Source organism: Theropithecus gelada, chromosome 13, assembly GCF_003255815.1.
Source record: "Theropithecus gelada isolate Dixy chromosome 13, Tgel_1.0, whole genome shotgun sequence".
Taxonomy (NCBI): domain Eukaryota; kingdom Metazoa; phylum Chordata; class Mammalia; order Primates; family Cercopithecidae; genus Theropithecus; species Theropithecus gelada.
Genome location: NC_037681.1, coordinates 48995494 through 49022029, shown reverse-complemented (window position 1 = coordinate 49022029; position 26536 = coordinate 48995494). Strand labels below are relative to the sequence as shown.

At 48.9% G+C, this 26536-nt stretch overlaps 1 protein-coding gene across 2 annotated transcripts in view; it reads right to left on the bottom strand.

Annotated features, from left to right (window-relative positions):
• PLB1 (phospholipase B1) overlaps window positions 1-26536 on the bottom strand; it is a 150255-nt gene that overhangs the window by 7723 nt on the left and 115996 nt on the right. For both annotated transcript variants that reach the window (XM_025353883.1, XM_025353882.1), the window contains 13 exons: window positions 22058-22123; window positions 18049-18109; window positions 17430-17488; window positions 15494-15561; window positions 15188-15231; window positions 14863-14962; window positions 10761-10812; window positions 9367-9447; window positions 7277-7342; window positions 6725-6816; window positions 5292-5370; window positions 3838-3942; window positions 2958-3053 (listed from right to left, as the gene is read on the bottom strand). In XM_025353883.1, the coding sequence (XP_025209668.1) occupies window positions 2958-3053; window positions 3838-3942; window positions 5292-5370; window positions 6725-6816; window positions 7277-7342; window positions 9367-9447; window positions 10761-10812; window positions 14863-14962; window positions 15188-15231; window positions 15494-15561; window positions 17430-17488; window positions 18049-18109; window positions 22058-22123 (969 nt within the window). The remainder of the gene's footprint in view (window positions 1-2957; window positions 3054-3837; window positions 3943-5291; window positions 5371-6724; window positions 6817-7276; window positions 7343-9366; window positions 9448-10760; window positions 10813-14862; window positions 14963-15187; window positions 15232-15493; window positions 15562-17429; window positions 17489-18048; window positions 18110-22057; window positions 22124-26536) is intronic.

Genomic DNA, 26536 nt, shown 5'->3' with positions numbered 1-26536 from the left:
TACATACATACATGTCCCTGACTGATTCTAATATGCAGCTGGAGCTGAGAGTTGCTATTCTAAGGGCTGTGACTCTGAAGACAGGGATGTCAGGAGGCTGGAGCTGTCACCCAGCACCTGGGGAGATTCAAATCCACAGAAGAGGGAGCAGGCAGCAGTAGAGGACTAGGCCTGGGGAAAGAGAAGCTCTTGATAAGAAGACAAAAGAAGGCAGACGAAGAGGAAAACAGCCCCTGGTGCTGCCGGTGCTTCTGGCTTTGCCTTTGCAAAGGTCTGGAGAAGGACGTGAAAGGAGAGGCGGGAGGTGAAATAGTTTAAAGTGCTTTTTGTTTCCCAGTAGGGAATCCTGGGAACATCAGCCAAAGCCTGCAGACACTATGTCATAGGACTCTAATTGTGAGACATGAATTCACCGGGTATATATGTGCTTAGCAGGTTGGGAGCAGCGGGGAGGGTGGTGGTGTGGCCAGGTCGCCAGGAAAGGACTAGAAAAACCTGGACTCTCATCCCCCTTGTGCCATGAACAGTCTGTGTTACGTTGGGCAAACTGCTTCATGTCTCTATACTTTAGTTACAGAATGTTCTGGCTAGATGACCTCTCAGTCTGTTACAGCTCTAATGGTCTGTTATTTATTTTCTGTTACTCTAGGGGTGAAATTCCAGCCAGAAGCCGATCTGAAAAGTTGGCATGATGCTATAGCTTTATGTCTGAGATTGGCTTTGGATGAAAACATTAGACTGTATAATTATTTCCCCAAATTATAGAGCCTAGGATAAGAAACCCCTGGATGGCTTTAGTTTTGTTTTTGTTATTTTGAAGTTCGGGCCACGGCTGAGATAATAATGCCTGGGGAACCATGGACAGTCTTGTTTTGTTTCCACAATAGCTCCAGTGCAGCGTTTACGTTTTGTGTTCATATCTAAACTCCTCCCACTTATCTTTATGAAACAAAGGCCTCTTACCTGGGTGAATGGGAAGAGCTACTGAACCGCTTTGGAAGAGAAGGCCAGAGTTACATATATATATTTTTTTCTTTTCTATTTGTTTTCTGAGATAGGGTCTCACTCTGTCACCCAGGCTGGAGTGCAGTGGTGCCATCTCGGCTCACTGCAGCCTTGACCGCCCATGCTCAAGTGATCTTCTCACCTCAGCCTTCTGAGCAGCTGGGACTACAGGCATGTACCACCACACCTGGCTAATATTTTGATTTTTTTTTTTTTTTTTTTTGGTAGAGATAGGATCTCCCCTGTGTTGCCCAGGTTGGTGTCTAATTCCTGGGCTCAAGTGATCCACCTGCCTCAGCCTCCCAAACTGCTGGGATTACAGGCATGAGCCACTGTGCCTGGCCAGATCTACTTTGTTAATTCACATGAAGAGAAACCAATGGACTCTTTTTCATGTTCCAGCCATCACTATGGCTGTCCAGCCCCAGGAGATTCCTGAAGGGTCCCAGCTTTAAGCAGACTTGGAGTTCCACCCGGGTAGGAAGGCCATACCTTGATGAAAAAACTGGGAAGGAAGGGCCAAGGGCTTAGCTCTCTTTGGCTCTTCTTGGAATCTGTGGATTCCCTTGAGGTCTCAGGGGAAAAGGAACAGGGAATAGGTACCCTTTCTTTGGGAGGATTTTTACAAAGGAATAAAGTCACATGATTCAGCCACTGAAGGACAACTAGCCTTCAAAACAAAGTCTACAAAAGAAACAGGAATTATACCATATCAACTGATTCAAAAATTGTGGGGCAAACTCAAAGATATTTTGGTTGCAGTCCAGAGTCTTGGGCTGGAAGAGTACAACAGAGGTTCTTGGAGTAGGCAGATATGTGATGTCCACGGGAGGAAAACCCCAGGACAATGGAAGTCAACATAAGCTGAGTGTGTCATTAACTAGGCCAAAGATGAGGCCAGTTTACATGCTGTTCTTAAAAGAGGTTGCTAGAGAGGAAGAGATGGTGTAGCTAAGGAGAAAGTCAATATTGTGAGTCAGCCGAGTGAGATGCTGGACACACTGGATGAGCTGACAGGGGTGGGAATGTTTGCACAGCAGTGGTTGGCAGAGACACTCTGGGCCTGAAACTGTGATAAAAGGAGCTGGAATGTAGCTTGCTTGGTTGTCATAGGACAAAGGAAGGAACATACAGGTTGGGGTGGGGATTGTGTTACCCACTGAGCCTGGATTAAAAGAAACCATTGGGTTGGGAAGGCATTTCATTTGCTCTGTGTGAGAGGATTCAGTTGTTGGGAGTGACAGGCCAAGTGCTGTGCAGACACCATTCAGTTGTTGGTGGCCAGCCACAGAGGGAAGAGTGGAAGCACCAGCCAGGTGTCCCTGAGAGACCCCTGGTCTGTATGTTCATTTCATAAGGTACCTTCTCCCCATCAGAAAGGACTGGAATAGGTATCAGCCTGGGAAAACAGGCTGTGTGGATCTCCACTTTGCGATGTTTAAAGAAATGAGTTGGGTATGAGTTGAGCCCGGAGTTCTTGGAAGGCTGATAGTGCTGACATTTGCTGAGTGCCAGCTATTGTGCTGGGTGCCATGTACACATGATCTCAGGGCGTTTTCTGAGACCTGTCTTGTTTTTAGTTTTATAGATGTTGATACAGGTGGCCAGAGAGATCGTTTGCCCAAAGTCACACAGTCAGAGGTGGAAGTCAGTGTTTTCATCCAGCCAACCTATTTGATTACAAAGGGATCCCCTCACAGTATCTGGGCATTGCTGAAGGAGCAAAGAATAAAGTTTTGTGTGTGTGTGTTTGTGTAACTTTCAAAGGGTGTTGGATAAATACAGGGTATTTTCCCTCTGGAATTAATCTATCACGACCAATAAGGTGTGCTGCCATTTTGGGCTTCGGGGAGAAAGGAGCCATGTCTCCAGTAGGTTTGCCATTGTGAGACAGAGAGTCAATATCCTTGGATTCCCCCTTGACAAGGCCCACCAGGCCCTCGGCTGCTCACCATGTTGTTCCAGAGCGCAATGGCCATCTCGGCATGTCCCCGGTCTGAGAAGTGAAAACAGTCCTCGGAGAAGAAGGTGAGGTCAGTGTCCCCTCTCTGCAACCAAAAGGCAAGGAGGTTACCATCCTGGGAAAGGGCTCTGCTACCTGAGCCCCAATCCCGCGCCCAGCAGGTGCCCTGGGCATGTCTCCTTTCATCCTTCCAACTCTCCTGCCAACTGGCTCAGATACTGATGGAAAAACTACCAGAATTTGGAATTTTTTTTTTTTTGAGACGGAGTTTCGCACTGTCAGCTGGGCTGGAGTGCAGTGGCATGATCTCAGCTCACTGCAACCTCCGTCTCCGCCTCCTGAGTAGCTGGGATTACAGGCGCCCACCACCACGCCCAGCTAACTTTTTGTATTTTTAGTAGAGGCAGAGTTTCACCATTTTGGCCAGACTGGTCTCAAACTCCTAACGTCGTGATTCACCTGCCTTGGCCTCCCAAAGTGCTGAGATTACAGGCATGAGCCACTATACCCGGCCAGAATTTTCTTTTTAAACAGACATGAATTGGACCCACCCATAGTCTCTCCCTTTTCTTGCAGCACCCCTATCCTAAGAAAAGAGTAATATTTTTAGGAAGCTTTCCATTCTATCCCAATCCAGAAAATATCAGGGCCAGGCCTGGGGAGCTTAGTCACTATTGATTTCCTTTCCAACTACATCTGAGTTCCAATCACAGCCCAGCCCCCACAAAAAGGAGGTAATGTGGAAAAAGCCACCCTCAGGAGCCCTCTTGGAGAGAAATGGTTAAAAAAAATGCCCACTTAAAGAAGTACATCCATTGTCTGTGATAAGGCCTCCATACACGAGCCTCCCTGAAATGCCCGTGGCTCACCTCGTTCAGTGGTATGAGTGTGTTTTGGAAGAAAGGCTGGACCACAACTGTGAAGTCCTCACGCTGTGTGTATTGGTGCCAGTAGGAGAAACTGGAGATGCCATTCTGGGGATGGAGAGAGAAGCTACTCAACCCTCTTGGCAAGGCTGCACAGACAGGGTTCAGTCCTGCTGTCTTGGATTGGTTGTGACAGGAGTCAACTCACCCTAAACGACAGTGACTTTAAGGCCCTACTCTAGTGGGATGCATGCATGCTTTTATTCTCCACCCATTCGTGGGCACCTGCATTTCAAGGCCCTATCCTGGTTCTCAGGCTCAGAGATGAGTTGAACCCAGCGGCTCCTGGTGGTAGAAGCTCCCTATCCGCACAGCTCCACCCAGTCCCATTCCAAAGCCTCTGCCTGCAAGGCTGGGTCTGAGCCACTGACCAGATTGCCTGGGCCAAAGGCCTCCCCTGCTCTCACTGCATGAAGAGGTCAATTAGAAAACGGGGCTGCAGGTCAGATGGGGAGCATCTCAATAGCTCCCAAAATGTTCGTGAACTTTGGGGGAGGACAGTCCATGGTGGCTGGATTTAAGTACCCAAGCATGGAACATAAAAGGAACAGACTAGAAGTACTTATCTTCAAGGAGTTTCTCATCCACCTGGGAACATGAGTACAAGATGAGGACCATTTGGGGCTTACAGGGCCCATCAAGTACAGACTGAATGTGATATGGGGAGATGTCTGCGGGTGAAGTTCAGGCAGGGGAAGCTCCTCAGAGGAGGGAAGCAGACTTGCCTTGTGAATGAAGGCAGGTCAGTTTGCAGAATGGAAATGCTACCTGAGCCTGAGAGGGAACAATAGAGCCAGAGACATAAGCAGGAGTGGAGGTGGGGAGATGGAAGGGGGTAGAGAGAGGGCGAGGAGAATTTGAGGTAGAGGTAAGTAGGGCAGGGTTAAGCCTTTTTCTCTTTTCGAGATAGGGTCTCACTCTGTTGCCTAGGCAGCAGTACAATGGCATGATCATAGCTAATGGCAGCTTCCAACGCCTGGGCTCAAGCTGTCCTCCCACCTCAGCCTCCTGAGTAGCTGGGACACCCAGCATGAGCCATTGTGCTGGGCCTAAGCCTTTTGTTTCGAATGAAGGGAGGGGAGGAAGTGAGTAGTAATTATTACACATGGTTCTGCATGGGGAAAATGGGCCCCACCACAAGGAGTCTACTCTGGGAGTCTCTTGCTGCCTGCCTGCTAGGAGGAGAGGATTCTCTCAGCTTCCACTTTAGGGTCTCTCATTCCTTTCCCTGGCCTTGGTGTTCAGTTTGCAGGGATAAGTATTTCAGGGGCTGTGATCTGCTTTTAGGGAGTGGCTTGCTCTTGGCCAAATCCTGCTGAGCATTCGATTTCCGAGTCCTTGCTCAGGGAGTACAGGGCCCCCCGCTGGGTCAGTAAGAGAAGGGCTGCAGGGCTTACTTGGAGGTTCCAGTTCACTTTCTTCAGTTCTTGCTTCTCCAGGGAGCTTTGAGAGTGTCTGAGGCAAGTGCAGTTGTTCCTGTGAGACAGGGAGTCTTGTATTGAGGCTCCCTGGGGCACCGTGGCTCTGCCCTCCTGGGAGGCTGGCTCTGACACACAGCGCAGGCTGCCACCCCAGGGGCCTGCAGCCTGTGCTGCCTTACCTGGGGCAGGGGGTGACACACAAGTATTCCCACAATACACCTTTGACAGACTCAGACCCAGGTTCAGAACGCTAACTCAGGAGCCCTGAGGTCCAGAGGATGCTTGTTCATAGAGAAAGTGGGAGAGCTGGCCCCTGGCGCCTGGACCTTCTTGTGGACAGACGCCTATTCCCCTTCCTCCTTAACTGCTCTAGGAAACCAGCCTGGGATTTCTCCAGAGCAGGACTGGGTGGGCAGGAGACTGGAGTTCAGGAAACCAGCCACAATGGCTCTCTCTGTGCCTGGGTTTGGAATCACTCCTCATGTTCCTGGGGCCTCTCAGCTCTTCCTGCAACTGCTTAGGACCCTCCCTCAGGGCTCCAGTGTGGGAAGTCTGCGGAAAGCTGGGGAGGGCCACCGGCTAGAAGCAGTCCTGACAACATGGAACACAATACAGACAGACTCTGGAGGAGCTGTTCCCTGCAAGAATGGGAACCAGCTGGTCACCTTTGCAGCAAATCCATTTGAGCCCAGGTATAGGATTCCTCAGCTCCCTGGAGAACCTCCTCTCTCATAGCAATACTCACTCAAACTTTGGGAGGCCCTCTGCCCTCAGAACATGGCAACTTCCAGCCCCCGACAGGAGCTCCTGTCCTGCCCATCAGCACCTTGCCTCCAAGCCCAACTGTCAAGGACAGGTCCCATTACGGATGGAATAAGAGCTATTTCCTAAGACCGTGCTCTTGGTAGGCCGGGTATCTTAATGGTTTCCTCTTGCCCTCACATCTACCTTGCAGGGAAGGTGCCATCTCCCCCACTTTACAGATGAGGAGCACAGAGGCTCGTAGAGGTTATGTGGTTTGTTCAAGGTTCCAAGGCTCCTAAATGGCAGAGCAGTTGAGGCCGGAGGTAGCAGCCTTGAAAGCTCATGGCCCCATGCTGCTGCTCAACAGGGAGCAACATGCCGAGGTTTGACCTGGCAATCACTGACAATGTCAGGGAGCCTTAAGGATCATTTGGTCTGTCTCCTTCTACAGAAAAGCAAACAGGGCTCCAGAGAAATGAAGCGTCTTGCATACAGTAGGCATTCACAAATGTAGAGGTACTTCCTGATGTTGTCCAAGCCCCTGAGCCACGTCTGCCCTCTGGCAGGCCTGCCTGGCTCTGCCTCAACTGGTCTCCTCCTCTGGCGCCTGCAAGCCCTCCTCACCCCAGGTGCCCTTGCCTTGGGATGGTGACCTGTCCACTTACTGAGCTGGCAGCATGGCACATTTCCCGCCTTGGCCCTGGTACAGGCTGGCCAGCTCCATGACCTCCACCACGTTGACGAAAGTCCTTGGCAGCTGCAGGGAGTGGAGGGTGGCTTTGTTAAGGCACTGGCTACTGCTGGGAGGAACCTGGGGGTCATCTGCAGTCCAGTTCCCACCCCCCAATTTTACCAATGAAGAAACAGGCCCAGAGGGTGGATGTGACTTGTACTATCTCACTGAATCTTCTTGAGTGGCTCCGCTTTATAGATCGAGAAGCTGAGACCCAGAGCGGTCACTTGCCTGAAGCCACAGTGCTGGGTGCAAACCTGGGCTGACTGGTGCCGAGGCAAGCTCATTGCTGCCACACAAGCCTGTCTCTGGCCAAGTGAGATTTCCCCTGCAGAGGAGCTTGACAGCCACCTCCCTCCCTACCATCCAGGTGCCCACTCATGGCGGGTCTCTGCTCAGTGAGCATCTCAGTGAACACAACCTGCCTGGATGCAGCCCAGGGAGGTGGCTGGCAGGACCCCGGAACACGCAACCCCTCTCCTACCTCCTGAGAGAGGATGTCCAGGGCCTGTTGGATGTGCTGAACATACTCCGTGGCCAAGTGGGCCTCCTGTAAGGAAAAAAGGGAACTCTCTTTAGCCCCTGGTGCCCGCTCTCAGAGAATGGTAAGAGCATAAGAGGGCTCTGGGGCCTGGGCTAATGACTGAGTGGGTACAGAGGGGCTTTGGTGGTCCTGGTCAGGCTGGGAAGCCCAGTCCTTGTTGCTACTGAGTCTCTGTAAGAAATCATCCCTTGTCCCCTACTCGATGCCATGAACAATCCCAACCCCCCACCCTGTTCCACATAATCTCAGACCCAACAGTGGGCTCTGCCAGTGCTGAGTCCTGCCAGTTTTCGGCCTTGACTCTTGGCAGTCCCATGTGTCACCTGACCTCAGCCTTCTCCAGCCACTTGCCGTGCCCTAGGTAGCCACACTTTCTTTTTCCTTTGGGCTTTTTGGTCCATGCTGGTCCCACTGCCTGGAATGTTTTGCTCTCCTGTGTTCCCCTAACTTCTATCCCCTGTGACTCAGTGTAAGGTTCTCTTCCTGTGAACCATCTCCCCAATAGGAGGCTGATTTAGAGGTGTGCCCATAGCATCCTGGGTGATGCATACGAGGTACATAGTAGGTGCTCAGTAAGTCCTTGCAGGCTGAATCTTAGGGCTTTGCTTTATAGCAGAGGGAGATGGTCCTATATTTTTAGATGTGGCTCTGGGCTCCTTAGAAGGTGTCCCAGGCTGATACCAGTGGGGGTGTGGGTGGTGACTTGAAGCTCTTATACTCATGGAAGAACGCATGTCTGCAGGAAGTGGGAGTTGAGGCACCCATGAAGCAGCACCACTCAGGCAGGAGGGGATAGCTCAGGCAGCCCATTATTTTTCCTGGAGACAAAGAGCTGAGGCCGGGTGAGATATCGTGCACTCAATTCCAGCACACTGATGGGCACAGAACAAGTGCTGCTCGCTGAGTTTCTGCCCACAGCTACCAGAAGGGGTACTGGGAGTTGGGAAGGAGGGGAAAGGAACAAGAAGATAGACAGTCCACGCCGAAGAGTTAAAATAAAGGAGAGGGGACCTCATGTTTCCCAGAGTTTCTGCCCTTCCCCCTTTCCTTCTTTTTAAAGTTAATAATGGTGGTGGCATCCTAACCCTTTCAACTGAACTACGCCCTCAGGAGTATAAACCTGACTGTTCCCATGAAGAACACACATTCTGGGGCTAGTAGAGGGCATTTCCCTACGCCAGTGTCCACGGGCAGCTCTGGGGTCCAGGTCTCCCCCGGGGCCAGGACGCAGCAGTACTTAAATCCCCACGAGGTAGGGTTGCTTCTGCCTCTCAGGGAGAGAACTAAGGGGAAGAGGTTTGGAAAACCAACTCCTGTGTGCGGGAGGACACTTCTCTTCAAGCCTCTGGTAGTCGGCCTGTGTGAGCCACAAGGAGTGATAAATGCCTTTTCCCCCCACCACCATCTGTGACTGTCAAACATTCGACCACAACCTCTGAGGCTGGGCAGCTGCCTTTTCCTGGCCAAATAAAATACAGAATGTCCCCAACTTAGAACAAGATGTATTCCAAAATAAAAACTTTTGGAAGTTACAACTTCCAGAAGTTTGTGAGTCTGGACATATTTCCTCATGGAAACATCAAGAACAGGTTTGGGCTCCCAGGGCCACCGCTGAGGTTTGGTTAACTCATGATAGGCCATCCAACCCCATCTAGAACACTGTTTTGCCTTTCCTCAAAATGAAACAGGGCAGGGATGGGGTGAGGATGGCTAGTCCCCTGTCTGGTATCAGAGGTCATATGTGTGTGGATAACAGAGGCCCCGCCTCAGCAGTGCCTGCAGTAGATCCACCTAGATCTTACTTCCGGAATCGGGGAACCAATGCACCTGCTCTTCCAGGGGCCACTCAGGCAGTAGAAAAGGCTGGGCCTCACCCGGCATGTGTAAACCAGGGAGGGCCTGGGGCAGCAGGCAAATGTGGCTCCCATGAGCAAGGAGCTTGGGGCAGGGCCAGGGGTGGATGGGCAAGGATGTTGCCAGAAGCCAGCAACTTCCTTCTCGGGTCCTCACAGGGTTGGTCGGGGGCCTACCGGATTCTCACAGTAATGACACAAGTCGTTGCCCCCAATGAAGAGTGTGACCAGCTTCCAGTCTTTCTCCAGGTTGATGTCCTGAGGGGACAGAAGATCTTGAGTTTAGACCTTGGTGGGAGGCACATGCAAATGTTGCTACTGGGCCAGCCCGCCCGCCCTCCAACTGCCTTTTGTCTTCTTTGTATTGTAACAGAGCAAAGCAGCAAAGTGGGCCAGGTGCGGTGGCTCACGCCTGTAATCCCAGCACTTTGGGAGGCTGAGGCAGGTGGATCACCAGAGGACAGGAGTTCGAGACCAGCCTGGCCAACATGGTGAAACCCCGTCTCCACTAAAACTACAAAAATTAGCTGGGCCTTGTGGCAGGTGCCTGTAGTCCCAGCTACTTGGGAGGCTGAGGCAAGAGAATTGCTTGAACCCGGGAGGCAGATGCTGCAGTGAGCTGAGATCGTGTCACTGCACTCAGCCTGGGTGACAGAGCGAGACCGTCTTAAAAAAAAAAACAACAACAAAGTGTGGTTCCCTAGCCTTCAGTTGGTGCTGGGATAAGGTGCTCCACAGTGAGGATTTTTTTTGGGGGGTGGGGTGGGGGAGTCTGCTTACACAAGGGAGAAGGGCTATTTTTCCCTTGAAATCTTATGTCCCTGGAGAAGTAGAATGTGGATGTGGCCCATTAAATGCCGAGGAGATTACCACCCCCCCACCCCACCCCCACCGCCAAATGAAGGCCTTCCAGGGAGCTGCGGGCAAAGGATGCAGCTAGAAGCAAAGGCCCTGAGCTGCCCCTGGGATGAGTTCTTAGGGTCCGGGAAAGGAGACTGGAGGAAGAGCCCAGCGTGGACTGAGAAGTGGGGCTGGGGTTGGGGTTGGGAGGCCCTCTAAGCAGTTGGCTTTCCACTTGGCCACCTCCATAATAGGAATCCCACTGGAAGCTGAATTCCTAGGTATAAACACTGAACAGTTATTAAAAAAAAAAAAAAAAAAAAAGTGCTAGTGAGAAGTTTCAGAGGGGCAGGGTGAGGGGAAGGAGGGAGAACGGGATTGAAATGAGAAGCCTATTTTTAGAGCCTTGCATTTAGGATTCTGGGAAGCCACCTCTTGGTTAAAGTAGGAAGCTGTCAGAGGCCAAGGCCACCACCTCAGCCACCTCCCTGTTCCACCTCGCCCTCCTGCAGCTGGCCCTGGGGTGGGGGGTGCCAGAGCCTACATCCAGGGGTGTGGCCAAAGCAGGCGCCTCCTTGGTAAGGCCTGCTTCTCCGGGGATCTTTTGGCCCTCTACAGAGGCCAGCCCAGAGCAGGAAGTGCTGTGGTGAGAGGGACCCTTATGGGGCTGTCCCCTCCCCAGTCAGCAGGAGATGGGCACCTTTCAGGGGTGGCCTGGGGCCTATACTCACGGGGCTGTTTTTCATTCGCTCTACCAGGTCCCAGGCCTGGGCTGGCATGTCCCTAGGTAGGAGGAAGAGAGAGCGGCGTTAGTGCTGGTTCAGGAGAGAGGACTTAAGATGTGGGATTTTGGCCTAGGAAGAGAGGTGTTTCAGGAACGGTGATGTTACCAGTACACAATTCATTCCATTCTCAAGAAATCTCAGCTGCGTAACAATCACAGAGATGCCATGGACCCTGGAGCCACACTGATCTAGCCCCTGCCACCCAATAGTGTCATCGGCCACTCGGGTTGGGATCCTGTCAATCTTCCCCTCAGAGAGTTTTCCTCAAGCTCCTTCTTTGTAAGCCAAGCCTGTTCATTTCTTCTTCAGTTGCCTGTTTTAAAAATAACCTTTTGTATATTTGAGAAAAGTCACAGCGCTCAATTATCCCTCAGTTTTCTCCTTTCCAGGCTTAATGACTCCTTTAACCTTTACTTCTAAGCCCTGCTCTCTGCTCCTTTAATCCTTTTGTTTTTCTTCTCTGTGGTTACTTAGATTTCTGCACCATTCCCCATCTCCTTGCTTTTTTTTTTTTTTTCCTCCCTCTCCAATAAAACAGGATGGACAGGATTAGTTCTCCCTCCATCCCCTGATGTCTGCCATAAATAAATCAACACCATTTGGTGTTCTGGATGAGTGATGTGAGTGCCAATGGAACACTACTCAGCCATAAAAAGGGATGAACTATTGGTATACCAGTAACATGAATGCATCGCAAAATCATTTTGCTAAATAAGTCAGATAAAAAGTATATCCTCTTTGATCCCATTTATATAAAATTTTTAAAAATGCAAACTAATCTATAGTGATGGAAAGAAGGTTAGTGGTTGCCTGGGGTGTGGGGGTAGGGACAGGAAGGAGCAGGAGGGAGAGATTACCAAGGGGCCTGAGAAAACATCCCGTAGGTGATGGACACATTTTTCATCTTGATCGTGGTGATGACTTCACAGGTACAATGTTAAATTGTATCCTTTTTGAGACAGGGTCTTGCTCTGTTGCCCAGGCTGGAGTGTAGTGGTGTGATCATGGCTCACTGCAGCCTCAACCCCCTGGAGCTCAAGTGATCCTCCCATCTCAGCCTCCTGAGTAGCTGGGACTACAGGCCCATACCACCATGCCTGGCTAATTTTTTGTATTTTTGGTAGAGACGGGGTTTCAGGATGTTGCTCAGACTGGTCTCCAACTCCTGGGCAATCCGCCTACCTCGGCCTCCCAAAGTGCTGGGATTAGAGGCGTGAACCACTGCACCCAGCCAAATTGTATCCTTTTAACATGTGATGTTTATTGCATGTCATTTATACCTCAATAAAGCTGTGTTTAAAGAAATGTCTATGAGAAGTTAGGTCAGCAAAGGGGATACAGCCAATGAAAGCTTCCATGGAAGAAGCCATAAAAGCAGTAACTGGTGTGAGTTGGCCACTGAAAATCTTTGGGTGTCTCCAGTAAGCTAGGTATGTGGCACCATCCCTACCTTGTTTCTCATTAAGGAGAATTTACAGATCTAGGATTGTATCCCATACATTATTGCTATTGATGAGTACATCAGAAAGCTAGCTATAAAGACAGATTTTCCTGGTCAAAAGTGACCACAGAAGTACCATTAACCTTTTAATAGGTTGAAGATGTGACTAAGACAATCCATGGGCAATAAGCCCTCCTGGGTAGGAGGGGAAGTTACAAACACTGCTTCTTCCCCTCTTCCTAGCCATCTTCTTCCCATCCTTCAGGCCCAGACCAAGTCCTGCTTCCCCTTGAGCCTCCTCTCTGGGCTCACTGATCCACACATCCTGCATTTCCTTTTTCACCCCAGCGACCAGTGGTTCTACTTTCAGCTCTGCTACTGACTTGCTGGGTGAGCTTGTACAAGTGGCAGAATCTTGCTAGAATTGACTTTTTCCATCTTTTAAAGGAAGAAGTTGGACTGGATGATTTCAGGGGTCCCTTCTGGGTCTGCATCTGTCTTTAGACAGTGCATTTCACACTGTGTGCTCTCCTCTTAACTGCACTCCATGACGAAGCACTATATTGCTGCCATACCCAGCATTTTCTTTTGCGGAAAGTTACTTCCCATTTGTTTAGTCTCCTTACCTAGAGTGCAAGCTCTTCATGGGCAGGGAGTTCATCTTTTGTTTCCTTTGTATCTTTTATTTATTTTTGGAGATGGAGATTCATTCTTGTCATCCAGGCTGGAGTACAATGGCACGATCTTGGCTCACTGCAGCCTCCACTTCCTGGGTTCAAGTGATTCTCCTGCATTAGCCTCCTGTGTAGCTGGGATTACAGGTGTGTACCATCAAACCCAGCTAATTTTTGATTTTAGTAGAGACAGGTTTTCACTATGTTGGCTAAGCTGGTCTTGAACTCCTGACTTCAGGTGATCCACCCACCTCAGCCTCCCAATGTGCTGGGATTACAGGTGTGAGCCACCATGCCTGGCCCTTTGTATCTTTGAGTAACCACCTTGGGGTTGAGTCCTTTGCAGGTGTTGAATGAATTATTATTGATTGATGGAAGGAAAGTTAGGTTAAAAAAACTTTGAAACTAAAGGTCATTAAATGGCAAACTTTTGGTACATTTGTACTGTGCTACTTTTTTGGTGGGTATTACATACTGTACTACATTCTTTTCATGGATTATATGTCTTATTTAATGCTTATGACAACACTGATAAATACTATTATTATCCCTATTTATTGCTGAAGAAACTAAGACTCAGAGATGCTAGGCAACTTGCCCAAAGTCACACAGCTAGCAAGTCTTGGAGCTGGAATGTAGACACAAATTACCTGACCCCACACCCTATGATATTAGGTACTCTGCTGTGGCACGTTTGTTTCTCTTTAGGTGAACTCATCTGTATCTATGCTAATAAACAACAGAATAGAGATAAAGGAAAGTTATAGAGCAATTATCCAACCTTCCTTTCTTAAGTCAAAGGATTACTTTCCTTTCCCCTAACATCAGACATCAGAGATACCCACAAGAAACCACATGTCTCAACTACTTCCCTGGCCACTGACTTCATCTGGCAGAGGTGCTGAGCAGCAGTCAAAGAGAAAAGGCAGTAAGAGAAGTGAAGTGAGGAAGGAAGAAGGGGTTTAATTGTCAACAGAGTGAGAAATCAACCCCTGGAAAATGAAGCCTGTACTGTACAAGAACAATAGAATGATGATAACAATGATAGCAATCATAACAACAGTAATTAGATGTTGCTATAATGACCCCACAAAGCCCAGTTTTTGCAGAAAAATAAGTTCTTCCTGCTCGTGACGTTGAGGAACTGACATCGCTTCCTGTGGCTTAGAGACTCAAACAGAGCATGGGGCCCACGTTACCACTTCTGAAAGGAACATTCCCGGTAAACAGAGTGAGTCAAGCCAGTGTCGTTTCCCTGGTGATCAGAGCATAGTGATCCTTCTACAAAGCATACACCCAGCACGCTCCATGCAGAAAATCAGTGAGCCTGGTCAGGCATTTCAGCTTTAATTATCTGAGTTGTTGTCAACAACAATCCCAGTGAAAACAAACAGCCACCATGCTGTTTGGGGGGCCCTGACGCCTAACTCCCTAGTGTCAGAATATAGCTTTTTCAGAGCCAAAGACTGAAGAGAGGTGGGGAGAGAGAAAGGGCAGCTATCACCGGGGTCATGCACTCAGTTCTCCAGGTGCTGAGAGCCACCCTGCATGTGTGACCTGCTGGGCAGGAGGTGGAGCTGGAACCAGCAGGGACAGTGCAGGAGTGTAGGGTAGACGTGCACCTCCTGCTGCCCTGGAGAGGCAGTAATAGCACAGCTGTCAGAGCAAAGGCTCCTGATTCAGGCATGGTCTGATCCTGCCTCCTCTGATAACTTGCCGGATAATCTTGGTGGTTCTGGAAAGCTTATAAGCCTCAGTGCCCCTGTCCAAGGGTGTGAGGATCTCGAGATAATTCACGTGGAAAGTCCGGCACAGCTGCTACTGCCCCTGGGACCAGGCTCCTGGATACCACCCTCCTCTCCTCTCCTCCGGTTTCCCACCCTGATGTCTCAGCCTTGCCTTCCACTCGCCCTCCTGTATGGCATCTACTCACCTAGCTCTGGCCCCTTCTGCTGCCACATTTAGTCCTGCTGTCCCCTCCAAGGTGCCGGTAGAGAAGCCAAGAAGGTAAGGGTTGAACTTCTTCAGAATGTCTTTAGAGGAGGAGAGCACAGGTGAGAGCCTGCAGGACCCTCACAGTAACTGAGATGAGCATGCAGGGTGGGGACACACGGGTGGGACACAGGAGTTCTGGGGATTTTCAGGGCTGGCTGACTTCCCTCATTGCAGATAACCTCCTCTTCCCCTCCTCTAGCAGGAAGGCCCTGGCCCCAGGGAGGATGGCCACAGTGATGGTGCCTCTCCAGGCTGCTACTTACTGGGCAGTGTGGTGTGAGTCTCCAAGTTCCCATCCCCTCCGATGCTGGGGAGGAGAAAGCATATTTATTAAAATCACGCCAACATGCTGCTCCGTGTGTCAACATATGCATAAGTCAGAACCAGAGATTCTGCCCCTGGGGCATCTCTCCCATCACCCTCAGGGGTAATGCAAGCACCACTGACTCTCCTGTCTTGAGCTGGGCCCTGGGGACCCAACTGCATCCTGGAGGGGTGACAGGGGAAACACTACTCACGCCTCTTTGAGCGAGCATCATCAATAGAGCATGTGTCAAGAACATTCTCACCTCCAAGAAAGACCCCTCCAAGATGTGGGTAGGTCACTGGAGTTGTTTGGTCGAGCTCCCACTGCTGTCTATAAAAAGCAAAAAGAAATTTCAGGGCTGGGCTGAGGGCACTGGAAGAGCCTCCTCTGGCCCTGGAGTAGCAGCTGGGACCTGGATTTGCCTTTTCTAAAAATAGTACCGGCTTTTCTCCAGGCCACCTTAAACTTGGAGTGGTCTTGATACATTCTTCTCCCCAGTACTCTACCTACAACCAGTAACCGAGTCCTGTTGTTTCCACCTTCCCACCCTCCCTAGCACCTGCCCCTTTCTTTTTGTTCCCTTTGCCATGTTCCTAATTGAGACTCTCACCTCCTTGCCATGGGCAACACCCTGGCCTCCTGCCTGAGCAAACTGACTCCAGTTTCTGTTCCTCCTGAACATGCCTCTTTCTTCATGTTCCCCAACCCCAGTCCTGACTCTTCAATGAGTCTCCCTTACCTTCAAGATCAAAGCCAAATCCCTTCACCAATCTTCTGAGGTCACCATAATCTGGTTTCTACTTTCCTTCCCCTTGTTTGCTCCCTCCTTCCCAGTCCACACAAATCTTCAGGCCTAAACTAATTACCTGCCATTATTTTGGAAGCCTGAGGGCCCTGAGCTGGTCTACCCCATTACCACCCACTCCCATCCCCTCCTGGAATGCTGAACTCCCTCCTTTCCAGCACCTTACATTTCCAAATTCATTCTCTGAGACCCTCATCAGTTCCTATCTCCTCTATAAAGCTTTCTCTAAATGCTCTGCCTTAAAAAAAAAAAAAAAAAAAAAAAACCCTTGAAATTTACAAAATTAACATATGTTAAATGATACAAAGATTTAAACCAATGAATGATCTACCCCTACCTTAAGAATCCTGCCTCTTGCCACAGATTCCACACTCCCTCCTCACCCCTTACCCACATGCAAATACCACCAGAGCTCATTAGTGGTAAACAGACTCGTATGTGCCTTTCCACATCTTTTTCCATGTTCACGCCAAAATGGAAACACCGCCACACATGTGGGGCTGGTGTTTGTTTCTACCGAAATAAATACCCTATTTTAAAAGTCCCCTGTGGAGGGGAACAATGCATGCCGGGGCCTATCAGACAGTGGAGGATGGGAGGAGGGAGAGGATCAGGAAAAATAACTCAGGGGTACTAGGCTTAATACCTGGGTGATGAAATAATCTTTGCAACAAACCCCATGCCACAAGTTTACCTGTGTAACAAACCTGCACATGGACCCCTGAACTTAAAAGTTAAAAAATAAAAACATCCAAGTCCTATATGTCATCTATGTGATTATGCATTTCTTTCCGTGTATGGTTCTTGTTTTTCTAGCCAGACAGGTTGCTGGGGGGATATGACTGTTTCATACCTTATTTCCCTTAGAATTGCTAATAGAGTATTGTTGTACACAGCAATGGCTAAGTAATCAGGGAACACAATTCACTTAGCAAGACTGTGCTATGTGCGAGGAACTGGGCTCCCTCTGCCCCAAAGCACATGTCCTTAAATGGAGTAGGGAGCATGGGGCAGTGTGTGTGTGTGTAAGATCTGCCACTCTGAGTCTGGGTAGATGGAGATGAGTCCCTTGATAAAGGCAGGCCGACTTGGATGAGTGCCATCACATACCAACAAAACGCCTGTGCCTGCGAACAGCGGGGAAGGCTGGGATTGCTTCTCCCTGGGAATTGAGAGGAGGCCTCGTGGAGGAGGGGGCTTTGAGCAGAACTGGGAAGGTGGCGAGACAGGGCATTCTATATCGCCTGGCTGTGTTTCAGTGTCTGACACAGGTAGGCCCTCAGTAACAGGGGCTCAGCACTGAATGTGGAGCCAATGCTGGGGAAGAACAGATTTTGCACGAGGCCTGGCTGGACTCTGAGCTGCCCATCCTGGTTCACGGCTCACTACTCACAGTCAGAGAGTCACCCAGGGCGGCCACCACTTTGATGTCTGCTGGTTGGAGCTGGTGGACTAGGGGAGACAAGCAGAGAGGTGGTTGTGGGGGCTGGGGGTGTCTACCTTTTAAAGTGCACATTTTACCAGAAGTCTATAACTCTGTCCCACTGCTCCCCATTGTACTTATTTTCAGCTTAAGGCTTTAGCAGTTTTGCCCCTTCCATTCATTCAGAGCAACCAAGGCACTGAAGGGAATGGGCTTCATGGCTATTGTCCATCCTCAGAAGAGCCTGATTCACACTGGGGTGGTCCAGGAAAGTTCCAGCTGTGGGGTCATGTAGCACAGGCAGGTTGAACCCCAATCCCTGACTCTATCTGCCTCACTGGGCAGGGAGGCCTAAGGGACTGCCACTGGGACTATAAGGAGACAAGAAGTAGCATTCAGTGGAGAGGTCTGTGCACCTCCAACTGGAAGCCCAGCTGTGGCTGCAGAGGCTGCAGGGCGGGATCTAGGTCTGCACTGCATGGGAATTAGCAAGTCCTGCTTAAAGCTCCAGGGTATATTTGTAAGGTCTCCCCCAACCTGGTGTTTGGCAAGGCCCTTAATTGAAGGGGATGATGATATTTTCACTCACCAGAGGTTGGAACACTATTGGAAGCCTTCCACTCTGTACACACGAAGTCACTGCCCCAGTTCTAAATCAACAGGAGAAAAGATTCAGTGCCCGACACTCATTGTGCAGGGAGATAAACTTCAGCCCAAGAAGAACCAGCTAAGGGATTTTTGATGCAGGCTAGAAACGAGTCACCATACAGGATCATGTAAGGGAAAGAACTGTGAGCTATAGATGGGCTAGCAGGGAAATTAGGGGAAGAAATGGGTGTGTCTAGCTACCCCTATGCACAACCCATAGTGCATGTCCCCACATGTGCACCCACACACAACCTTTCGTATGCCAATATGTCTACGCTTTGAATGGAGCCAGTGGCTGCCCCAAAGCAGGGAAGAAAACCATGAAGTCATATACAGGTGAGTCTCCCAAAGGAACACAGCATTTGGATGCCTAACATGAGATTACAGGTATGTGTGTTTTATAAAATTAAGCTAATTGACACTAATTATAATGCTAGAACCTAAACAATAATTAAAAGATTTTTAGAATAGTAACACAAAATATTTTACAATTGTAAGGCTCCTAGTTTCTGCCTATCTTTTCTGGATACCTGTATGTCTTTTTACATATTTAACTTAACAGCCTTATTCCTTTTATGTTTGTTAATTAATGCAAGCAACCCTGGATGCTTTTAGTAAATTTTCTTTATCTCTAACACAGAGCATATTTTCCAGGTGCTGGGGGAAGGAGTGGGAAGGGAAGCAGAGGGCACAGAAATGATTAGTACCAAAAATCTGGGGGCAAATTGAATATCTTCCCAAAGTCCCAAATATATGCATGCTGAGTGCGGAGTAGGGCTTGACCAGGTTGACTGATTGTCCAGGAGTCTGACTGTCAGACACTATGAAAGCTTATCCATCTCTTCAATCAGATGATGAAGACAAGCCTTGTTGAAATATTCCTATCATGAGGGAGCAAAAATGGAACTTTTAAATATTATTTGCTTAGTCCAATGGAATTTAGTTTTTTCCAAGGGACTGCTCAATTCATCATACTGATGGATTTCTTCTGTTGAAAGGTTTAATGAAATCAAGAACATGCTTGTGTGCAGATGACAAATACTCAGAGAAAATGCAACGTAAACAGTTATTCAGCCATCAGCACATGAGATATAGCTCAGATAGTTGGTGAACCAGAGATAAGCGTATTCCGTGTAGATGAACAGACCCTGGCTGGAATTTAAACGTGCTCGTCTGTCACAAGGGAAGAACCATGAACCACATCCAAAATCAGTGCATCCAAATCCCCTGAAGATCTTAAGCTGCAGATTCTGATTCAGCAGGTCTGGGGTGGTACGCAGGACTCTGCATTTCTAACAAGCTATCAGGTAAAGCCTCTTTGTGCCTACTTTATCAGTTTTGCTTTTATTATTTTTAATTGACATATAAGTGGACATATTTATGAGGCATAGTATGATATTTTGATACATCTCTACAATGTGCAGTGATCAAATCAGGGTTATTAGCATATCCCTCACTTCAAATATTTATCGTTTCTTTGTGTTGGGAACATTCAAAATCTGCTGTTTTAGCTATTTGAAAATATATGGTAGGCCGGGCGCGGTGGCTCAAGCCTGTAATCCCAGCACTTTGGGAGGCCGAGACGGGCGGATCATGAGGTCAGGAAATCGAGACCATCCTGGCTAACACGGTGAAACCCCGTCTCTACTAAAAAATACAAAAAACTAGCCGGGCGAGGTGGTGGGTGCCTGTAGTTCCAGCTACTCGGGAGGCTGAGGCAGGAGAATGGCGTAAACCTGGGAGGCGGAGCTTGCAGTGAGCTGAGATCCGGCCTCTGCACTCCAGACTGGGCGGCAGAGCCAGAATCCATCTCAAAAAAAAAAAAAAAAAAAAAAAAAAAAAGAAAATATATGGTAAACTGTTAACTATAGTCACCCTACTGTGCCATAGAACACTAGAAATTATCCTTCCTATCTAGCTATAATTTTCTGTTAATCAATTTCTGCTGTCCCTACTCTGCAACCACCATCCACCCTTCCCAGCCTCTAATAACCGCTATTTATACTCTACTTCTGTGAAGTCAACTTCTTTAGCTTCTGCATATGGTGAGAACATGTAGTATTTGTCTTTCTGTGCCTGACTTATTTCACTGAACGTTATATCCTCTAGGCTCACCCATATTACCTCAGATGACAGAATTTTGTTTCTGTGGCTGCTTTGAGTAGAAAGCTGTTAACACACGCCCTTCTGGCTCTGGGATTTTTAGCTTTTCCAGCAGCAAAAGCAAAGACACATGAGACTGACGAACCAAGAGGGCAGATCCAGACCCATTCAGCTCACCATTGTCTACCCAGCATTTAGCATAGTGCCCACTCCACGTAGGCATCCAACAGGTAAATGTTGAATCAATGAAGAAATGCCTGATTCACAAGATGCAGCTGACATTTCAATTCTCATGGAATTTGGTCACTGGTTCAATGAGGACAAGCCTCCACTAGGCTAACGTGAGCCTGAGAAAATTCAGAGAGGCTGGACACAGCATAACCTGCAGCCAGCAATCTGGTATTGCTTGTACCGCAGAGCTTAGCATCCAACAGTTCTTAACCATTTCATATAGGTTAGTTTCTTCAGCTGGCTTATAAAATGTCTTTCCCCAATCACTCCTGCGGATGCCCAATCCATTCTACAGATACAGTCAGGGAGATCTTTGAAAGACATGAACCAGATCATGCCACTCTCTCCTGAGACCGCCAATGGCTTCCCACCTTTCTTCACTTGAAATCCAACGTTTTTACTCAGGAATTCAGGCTTTGTGTGATCTGGCTCCTTGGCACTCCTGATCTCATTTTCCCCACTCTCCACCTCATTCTCATGCCCCCAGTCACTCTGACCACCTCTCTCTTCCCCAAATACACCCAACACAGTCCCACTTCTAAGCCTGTGTGGTCCATGGTCCTTCTGCCTGGGACTGTGTTTCTGGCTCTCTGTGTAGCAAGTATCTCTTCATTATGCACGTCTCAGTTTAAATCTCCCCTCAGAGAGGCCAGGCCTGCACGGTGCACCTGAATGTGCCTCCCTTGCCCCAGCCCCATCACCCTCCTCAGAGCTGTCATCACTATCTGAAATGACCATGCCTAGCCATGTATATAAGATGCCTTTCTCTGTAGATTGTAAGTTACGTGAGGGCCGGGATCCACCTGTCTTGTTGACACTTCTGTCTTCCTGGAATAGTGTCTAGCACATAGTATGTGCTCAATAATTGTGAAACTCTACTGGGCTCTCACTTCTCCTGGTCTGGACCATGTTCGATACTTCTCTGCATGCCTTCTAGCCCCCAGCATGAGACTGGATATAATATAGGTGTGAAACCGAAACTGCTGGTCGAACCCCATCCTGATGACCAACAGACCTGATCTGGACCAGGCCTGACTGCCAGTCATGGTGTAGTCCAGGGTCCTCCAGGCCATCTTTGCGGTGGCCGTCCTAGGCTCACAGACACGGTCCATCCAATGGAATTAACCATGGGCTCTGAATCCTTAGCACTAGAATGACTGACTTGAACCAAACAAGGCCTAGGGGCCCACAGGAACATGAACATGAACATGCCTCCACTTCCTTTTGGGCCCCACCCCTGAAATTGCAGTTCCCTCCCACTCAGCTTCCACCTTCTGAGAAGTCAACGCCACATCACACCCGCAGCCTCTCCCTCTTGAGAGGCTGAGCTGCTTAAGCAGTCACCATGTCTGTGAGCCCAGGATTGCCAAGGTCAAAGAAAATCAATCCACAGGCACTTCTTCTGCTTGGGGGCTGACGTCAGGTAAGCAACTTGAGAACATGTTAGGGCAATCCTGGGGCTTCGTGGTTCGGGAACCTTTTCTGTACATTCCAATCCCCAGTACGTACGAAGCACATTTCTGCTTCAGTGAACACTCTGAAGCCTGCACCACACCCGAGCCCCTGGCAGGTGGAAATGGTTTGTCTGAGAGACGCAGAGGTGAGTCAGGGGTTACCTCAGTGGCTGGCTTGGTGGGGTATGTGTAGTTACTGTTCCGAGGGGTCCTCAGGAAGGGCTCATTCTAAGAGAAAAGAAACCACATGGAGAGGTTATCTGACAGCACTGAAGTTTGCTTGCGAAGGAGAAAAACTAACAATCCTGCCCTGTAGATTTATTTAACATGATTCTTCTGCACTTATATAGAAAGAACTATATAAACATAATTTCATTCATTTTCCAGAGGGTTTTACATAACAGCTCTGGCAAGGGATGGACAACACAAGGCCCGCAGAGGGTTTCATACCCATTGCAGTCTGGGGTCTGCACTTCTGTGCCCCTCCTAGCAACTGAACAGCTCCCTAATCCTCAGACCTCTCTATTTTCTTGGCGTTGTCATTTCTCTAGCAAGGGATTCATGTTTCAGCATTTTTTTTTCTCTTCCAGAAAGTATTATGATTATCAATATATTTGAATATCTGTTATGTTTTTTCTTTCTGCCTCCTTTGAACTATATGTCTTATCCTCTTTAGGTTGGGTTCCTGTATCTTAGTCATTTTTTTTTCTTGTAAAACATCCTCCTCATTCTCTACTTACCTATCTGTTTCACAATCAGTTTTCACACAAGCCCAGTCAAGAACCCAAGTCCACCCAGTTGCAGGTAAGGGGTTAATTAAAGAAGGAAGAAGGAAGCAGACAAAGGAGAAATGGGGAGAAAGCTAATGAGAAAACGTAAAAATGACAGGGAAGCAAGATCAAGTTGATAAGACTGAGATCAGGAAACACCAACTGGGCCCAGGCTGTGTACTCCCACAAAATGTGCTCAGTGGAGTAGTAAGCCCATGGTCTGAAAATTTGGGAATAAAATGGGAACAAGCAGAAAAAACCAGGCTGACGCAGTGGCTCATGCCTGTATTCCCAGCGTTTTGGGAGGCCAGGGTAGGAGGATTGCTTAGGGCCAAGAGTTTAATACCAGCTTGGGAAACACAGCAAGACCCCATCTCTACAACAAATTACAAAAATAAATTAGCTCAACATGGTGGCATGTGCCTGTAGTCCTAACTACTCAAGAGGCTGAGGCAGAAGGATTGCTTGAACCCAGGAGTTTGTGGTTACAGTGAGCTATAATTGTGCCGGTGTACTCCAGCCTGGGCAACAGAGTGAGATTCTGTTTCAATTTAAAAAAAAAAAATTTAGACTGGGTGCAGTGGCTCACACCTGTAGCCCCAGCACTTTGGGAGGCCAGTGGAGGGGGGTTGATCACATGAGGCCAGGAGTTCGAGACCAGGCTAGACAACATGGACCCTGTCTCTACTAAAAATACAAAAAAAAAAAAAAATTAGCTAGGTGTGGTGGTACACACCTGTAATCCCAGCTACTTGAGAGGTTGAGGCACGAGAATTATTTGAACCTGGGAGGCAGGGGTTGCAGTAAGCTGATATCGTACCAGTGCACTCCAGCCTGGGTGACAGAGCAAGACTCTGTTTCAAAAAAAAGGAAAGGGAAAACCAGAATGTTGGAAAAGTGATCTTGTCTCATACCTGACCACATGTACACAACCATGTTCTTGCCTGGCATTGTAGGTGACTGACTTTGCACCCCCCAAATGCCCCACTTTACAGATGAGCAGAAGCTGAGCCTGAGTGAGGACGGGACTGCTTCCAGGTTAGGGAACAAGTGATGAATGCCCAACTGGGGCCAGAGCTGACCGGACCGGCCTCTTGTCTGGTTCCATTCCTCACACTGGAGGTCAGGTCAACAAAAACCCTGTTGGTCAGACAGCAGGAAAGGAAGAGACTGGGAGGACAGAGTCCACCCACACAGACCTCTCAGGCCCCAGCTCAGATCCTGGTTCCCTGAGGCACCCGACAAGTCTTCCCTTTCCTCTGGTCTCAGCATTCCTGTCTGAAACAGGGGCTGGTAACGGATATCCTTTCTTTCTTTTTTCTTTTTTTTTTTTTGAGACAGAGTCTTGCTCTGTCTCCCAGGCTGGAGTGCAGTGGCGCGATCTCTGCGTCCTGGGTTCACACCATTCTCCTGCCTCAGCCTCCCGAGTAGCTGGGACTATAGGCGCCTGCCACCACACCCGGCTATTATTATTATTTTTTTTTATTTTTTGTATTTTTAGTAGAGACAGGGGTTTCACCGTGTTAGCCAGGATGGTCTCGATCTCCTGACCTCGTGATCCACCTGCCTCAGCCTCCCAAAGTGCTGGAATTACAGACATGAGCCACCGTGCCCGGCCCCTGACATCCTTTCAAGGAGAGGTACTCAGGGCCAAGTGGGAGAAGTGAGCCCTGGACCATCTACAACAGCATAAGACAGAAGGGGGCTTATGGTGGCAGGTCCATGTAGCTACTTGGGCTTGTCTCGGGTTAACAGTAAGCATTCCCTCAGCATTCGCCAACAGAGAGGGTGATCTGGGAGCATTCTATAACTAACTGACCCACGCTGGTTGAGCAGCCGAAGCGTTAGAGCGTTTCTAGGTGCCAGGACGAGGGGAGGAGAGAAAGAGACAACTGGCTCAGGTGGGGAGACAGACTTGAGAAGCTGAGGCAGTGAAGCATCAGAGAACGGCGTGGCCAGTCAGGGCAGCACCTGCTGAGGAACTGGGGCAAGATCTGGAGATGTAGGGTCCTCGGAGACAAGACTCAGTGGCATTCTCCCTGCACTTCAAAGGAGCCCAGACTGGGCTTAGAGAGTCCAGCGGCTGGAGCCAGTCCTACCGTAACCAGCATGGGAGGCACTGAGGGAAAGACAAAGCTGACCTTTTTGGAAGTGCCGCGAGTGCAACTGCAGAACGTGTTTCACTGAATCTGTTTGATCACAAGATGTACAGGTTGGGGAAAAGGAGGCAGAGCTAGAGGGCCAGAGGTCAAGGAGACACTGGAATGTGTTACAGACTGAGGCCGTGGCAAGGACAGAAACAGCCCAGGGTTGTGGCGGGTGCCTCAGGGCTTTCTCCCACTCCCCTTCTTTTCTTTTTTTCCCAACTCCTATGTCTCTGTCTAATGGGTTTTTATTGGGTTTTATTGGGCTTGTTTTTAGTTGAGTTTATTGACCATTGACCACTTGGTACATGCATGAGTCAGAGTGGTTTAAAGGCCTGGAGCCAAGCAGATGACGTGAAAGACAGGTTCGATGGAGCCTGACTGGCTCTTGAAGGCTAGGTTTGGAGCCCCCGTGAGTAAAAGGGGGGCCAACTGAATGGTAGCGCAAGGAACCGGTCTAGTAGTTCCAGCCATGCAAAGATGGTGTGGGCTGCCTGGGGAGGCAGAGCCCAGACAGCCTCCTGATGTGAGTCAGCAACGTGAGTCAGTGGCTGCGGGACAAGGCCATTAACATCCTGGCTGCATTACTAGGTGTAACATTCCACAGGGAAGGAGGCGTGATTTTCTTCTCTTCTGTGCTGGTTGGATGAAACCAGACGTACAGTCGCCACCTTACAGGGGGCCACATCCCAAGGAGAAATACCCATATGAGGCAGGGGTTGGCAGCCATGTGTGCAATGAGTGGTTGGAACTGAGAAGACTCTCAGCTGGGTGGTGGCAGTCAGAGGTAGGAGGACATAATGGTATTTCATGGGATGTCCTATGAGGTTTTCTATCGCATTCCATTCAAAAAGTGCTAGCACCGGGTGTGGTGGTTCACACCTGTAATCCCAGCACTTTGGGAGGCCAATGTGGGAAGATTGCTTGAGCTCAGGAGTTTGAGACCAGCCTGGGCAATAGAATGAGACCCCATCACTATTAATTAAAAAAAAAAAAAAAAGTGCTGGTTCCTACCTACACTGATTTCAGGTGGTTTGAAAGCTCACCTTAAGAAAGTGTGAACATTTGGGGATGGAGAACATTAGGACAAATACTTAATGCATGCACAGCTTAAAATCTAGATGACAGGTTGATATGTACAGCAAACCACCATGGCACATGTATACCTCTGTAACAAACCTGCACCTTCTGCACATGTATCCTGGAATTTAAAATAAATTTTTAAAAAACTGTGAACATTTAAGCAGAGGCCATAGGGTGTCTTGGGAGGGATGTGGTAGAAGAATTCCATTATTCTCTGAGAGATTGCATCCACAGAAGTCTAAGGCCCTCCCCACTGAGAACCTAAGATTACGTAAGTCTATGGTTTCATGGTGGGAAGGTGGGACTAGGTAGCCTTTAACGTACAAAGTGATAAGGATCTGAGCCCCTGCAGTGGCAGTGGGAATGGGAAGAGGGACAGGTGGGAAGAATTCTATTAGATTCTGGAGGACTGGTAGGAATCCTATTAGATAGGGTCCCTGACATTTCATGCCGGCAGAACTTGAAAACTCCAATGACACTGACAGAAATAGAGAACTCCTAAGAAGCAGAGAGTTTGGGAAGACAAAGAATTAGTTCCCATTTAGACACTCCTTGCTCAGAAAATTATTTTTTGAATGAATGTGAAGCTTGAGATGGTGGTGGGGTCATGGCAGGATTAGATTTAGAAGCTCTGAGCATCAAAA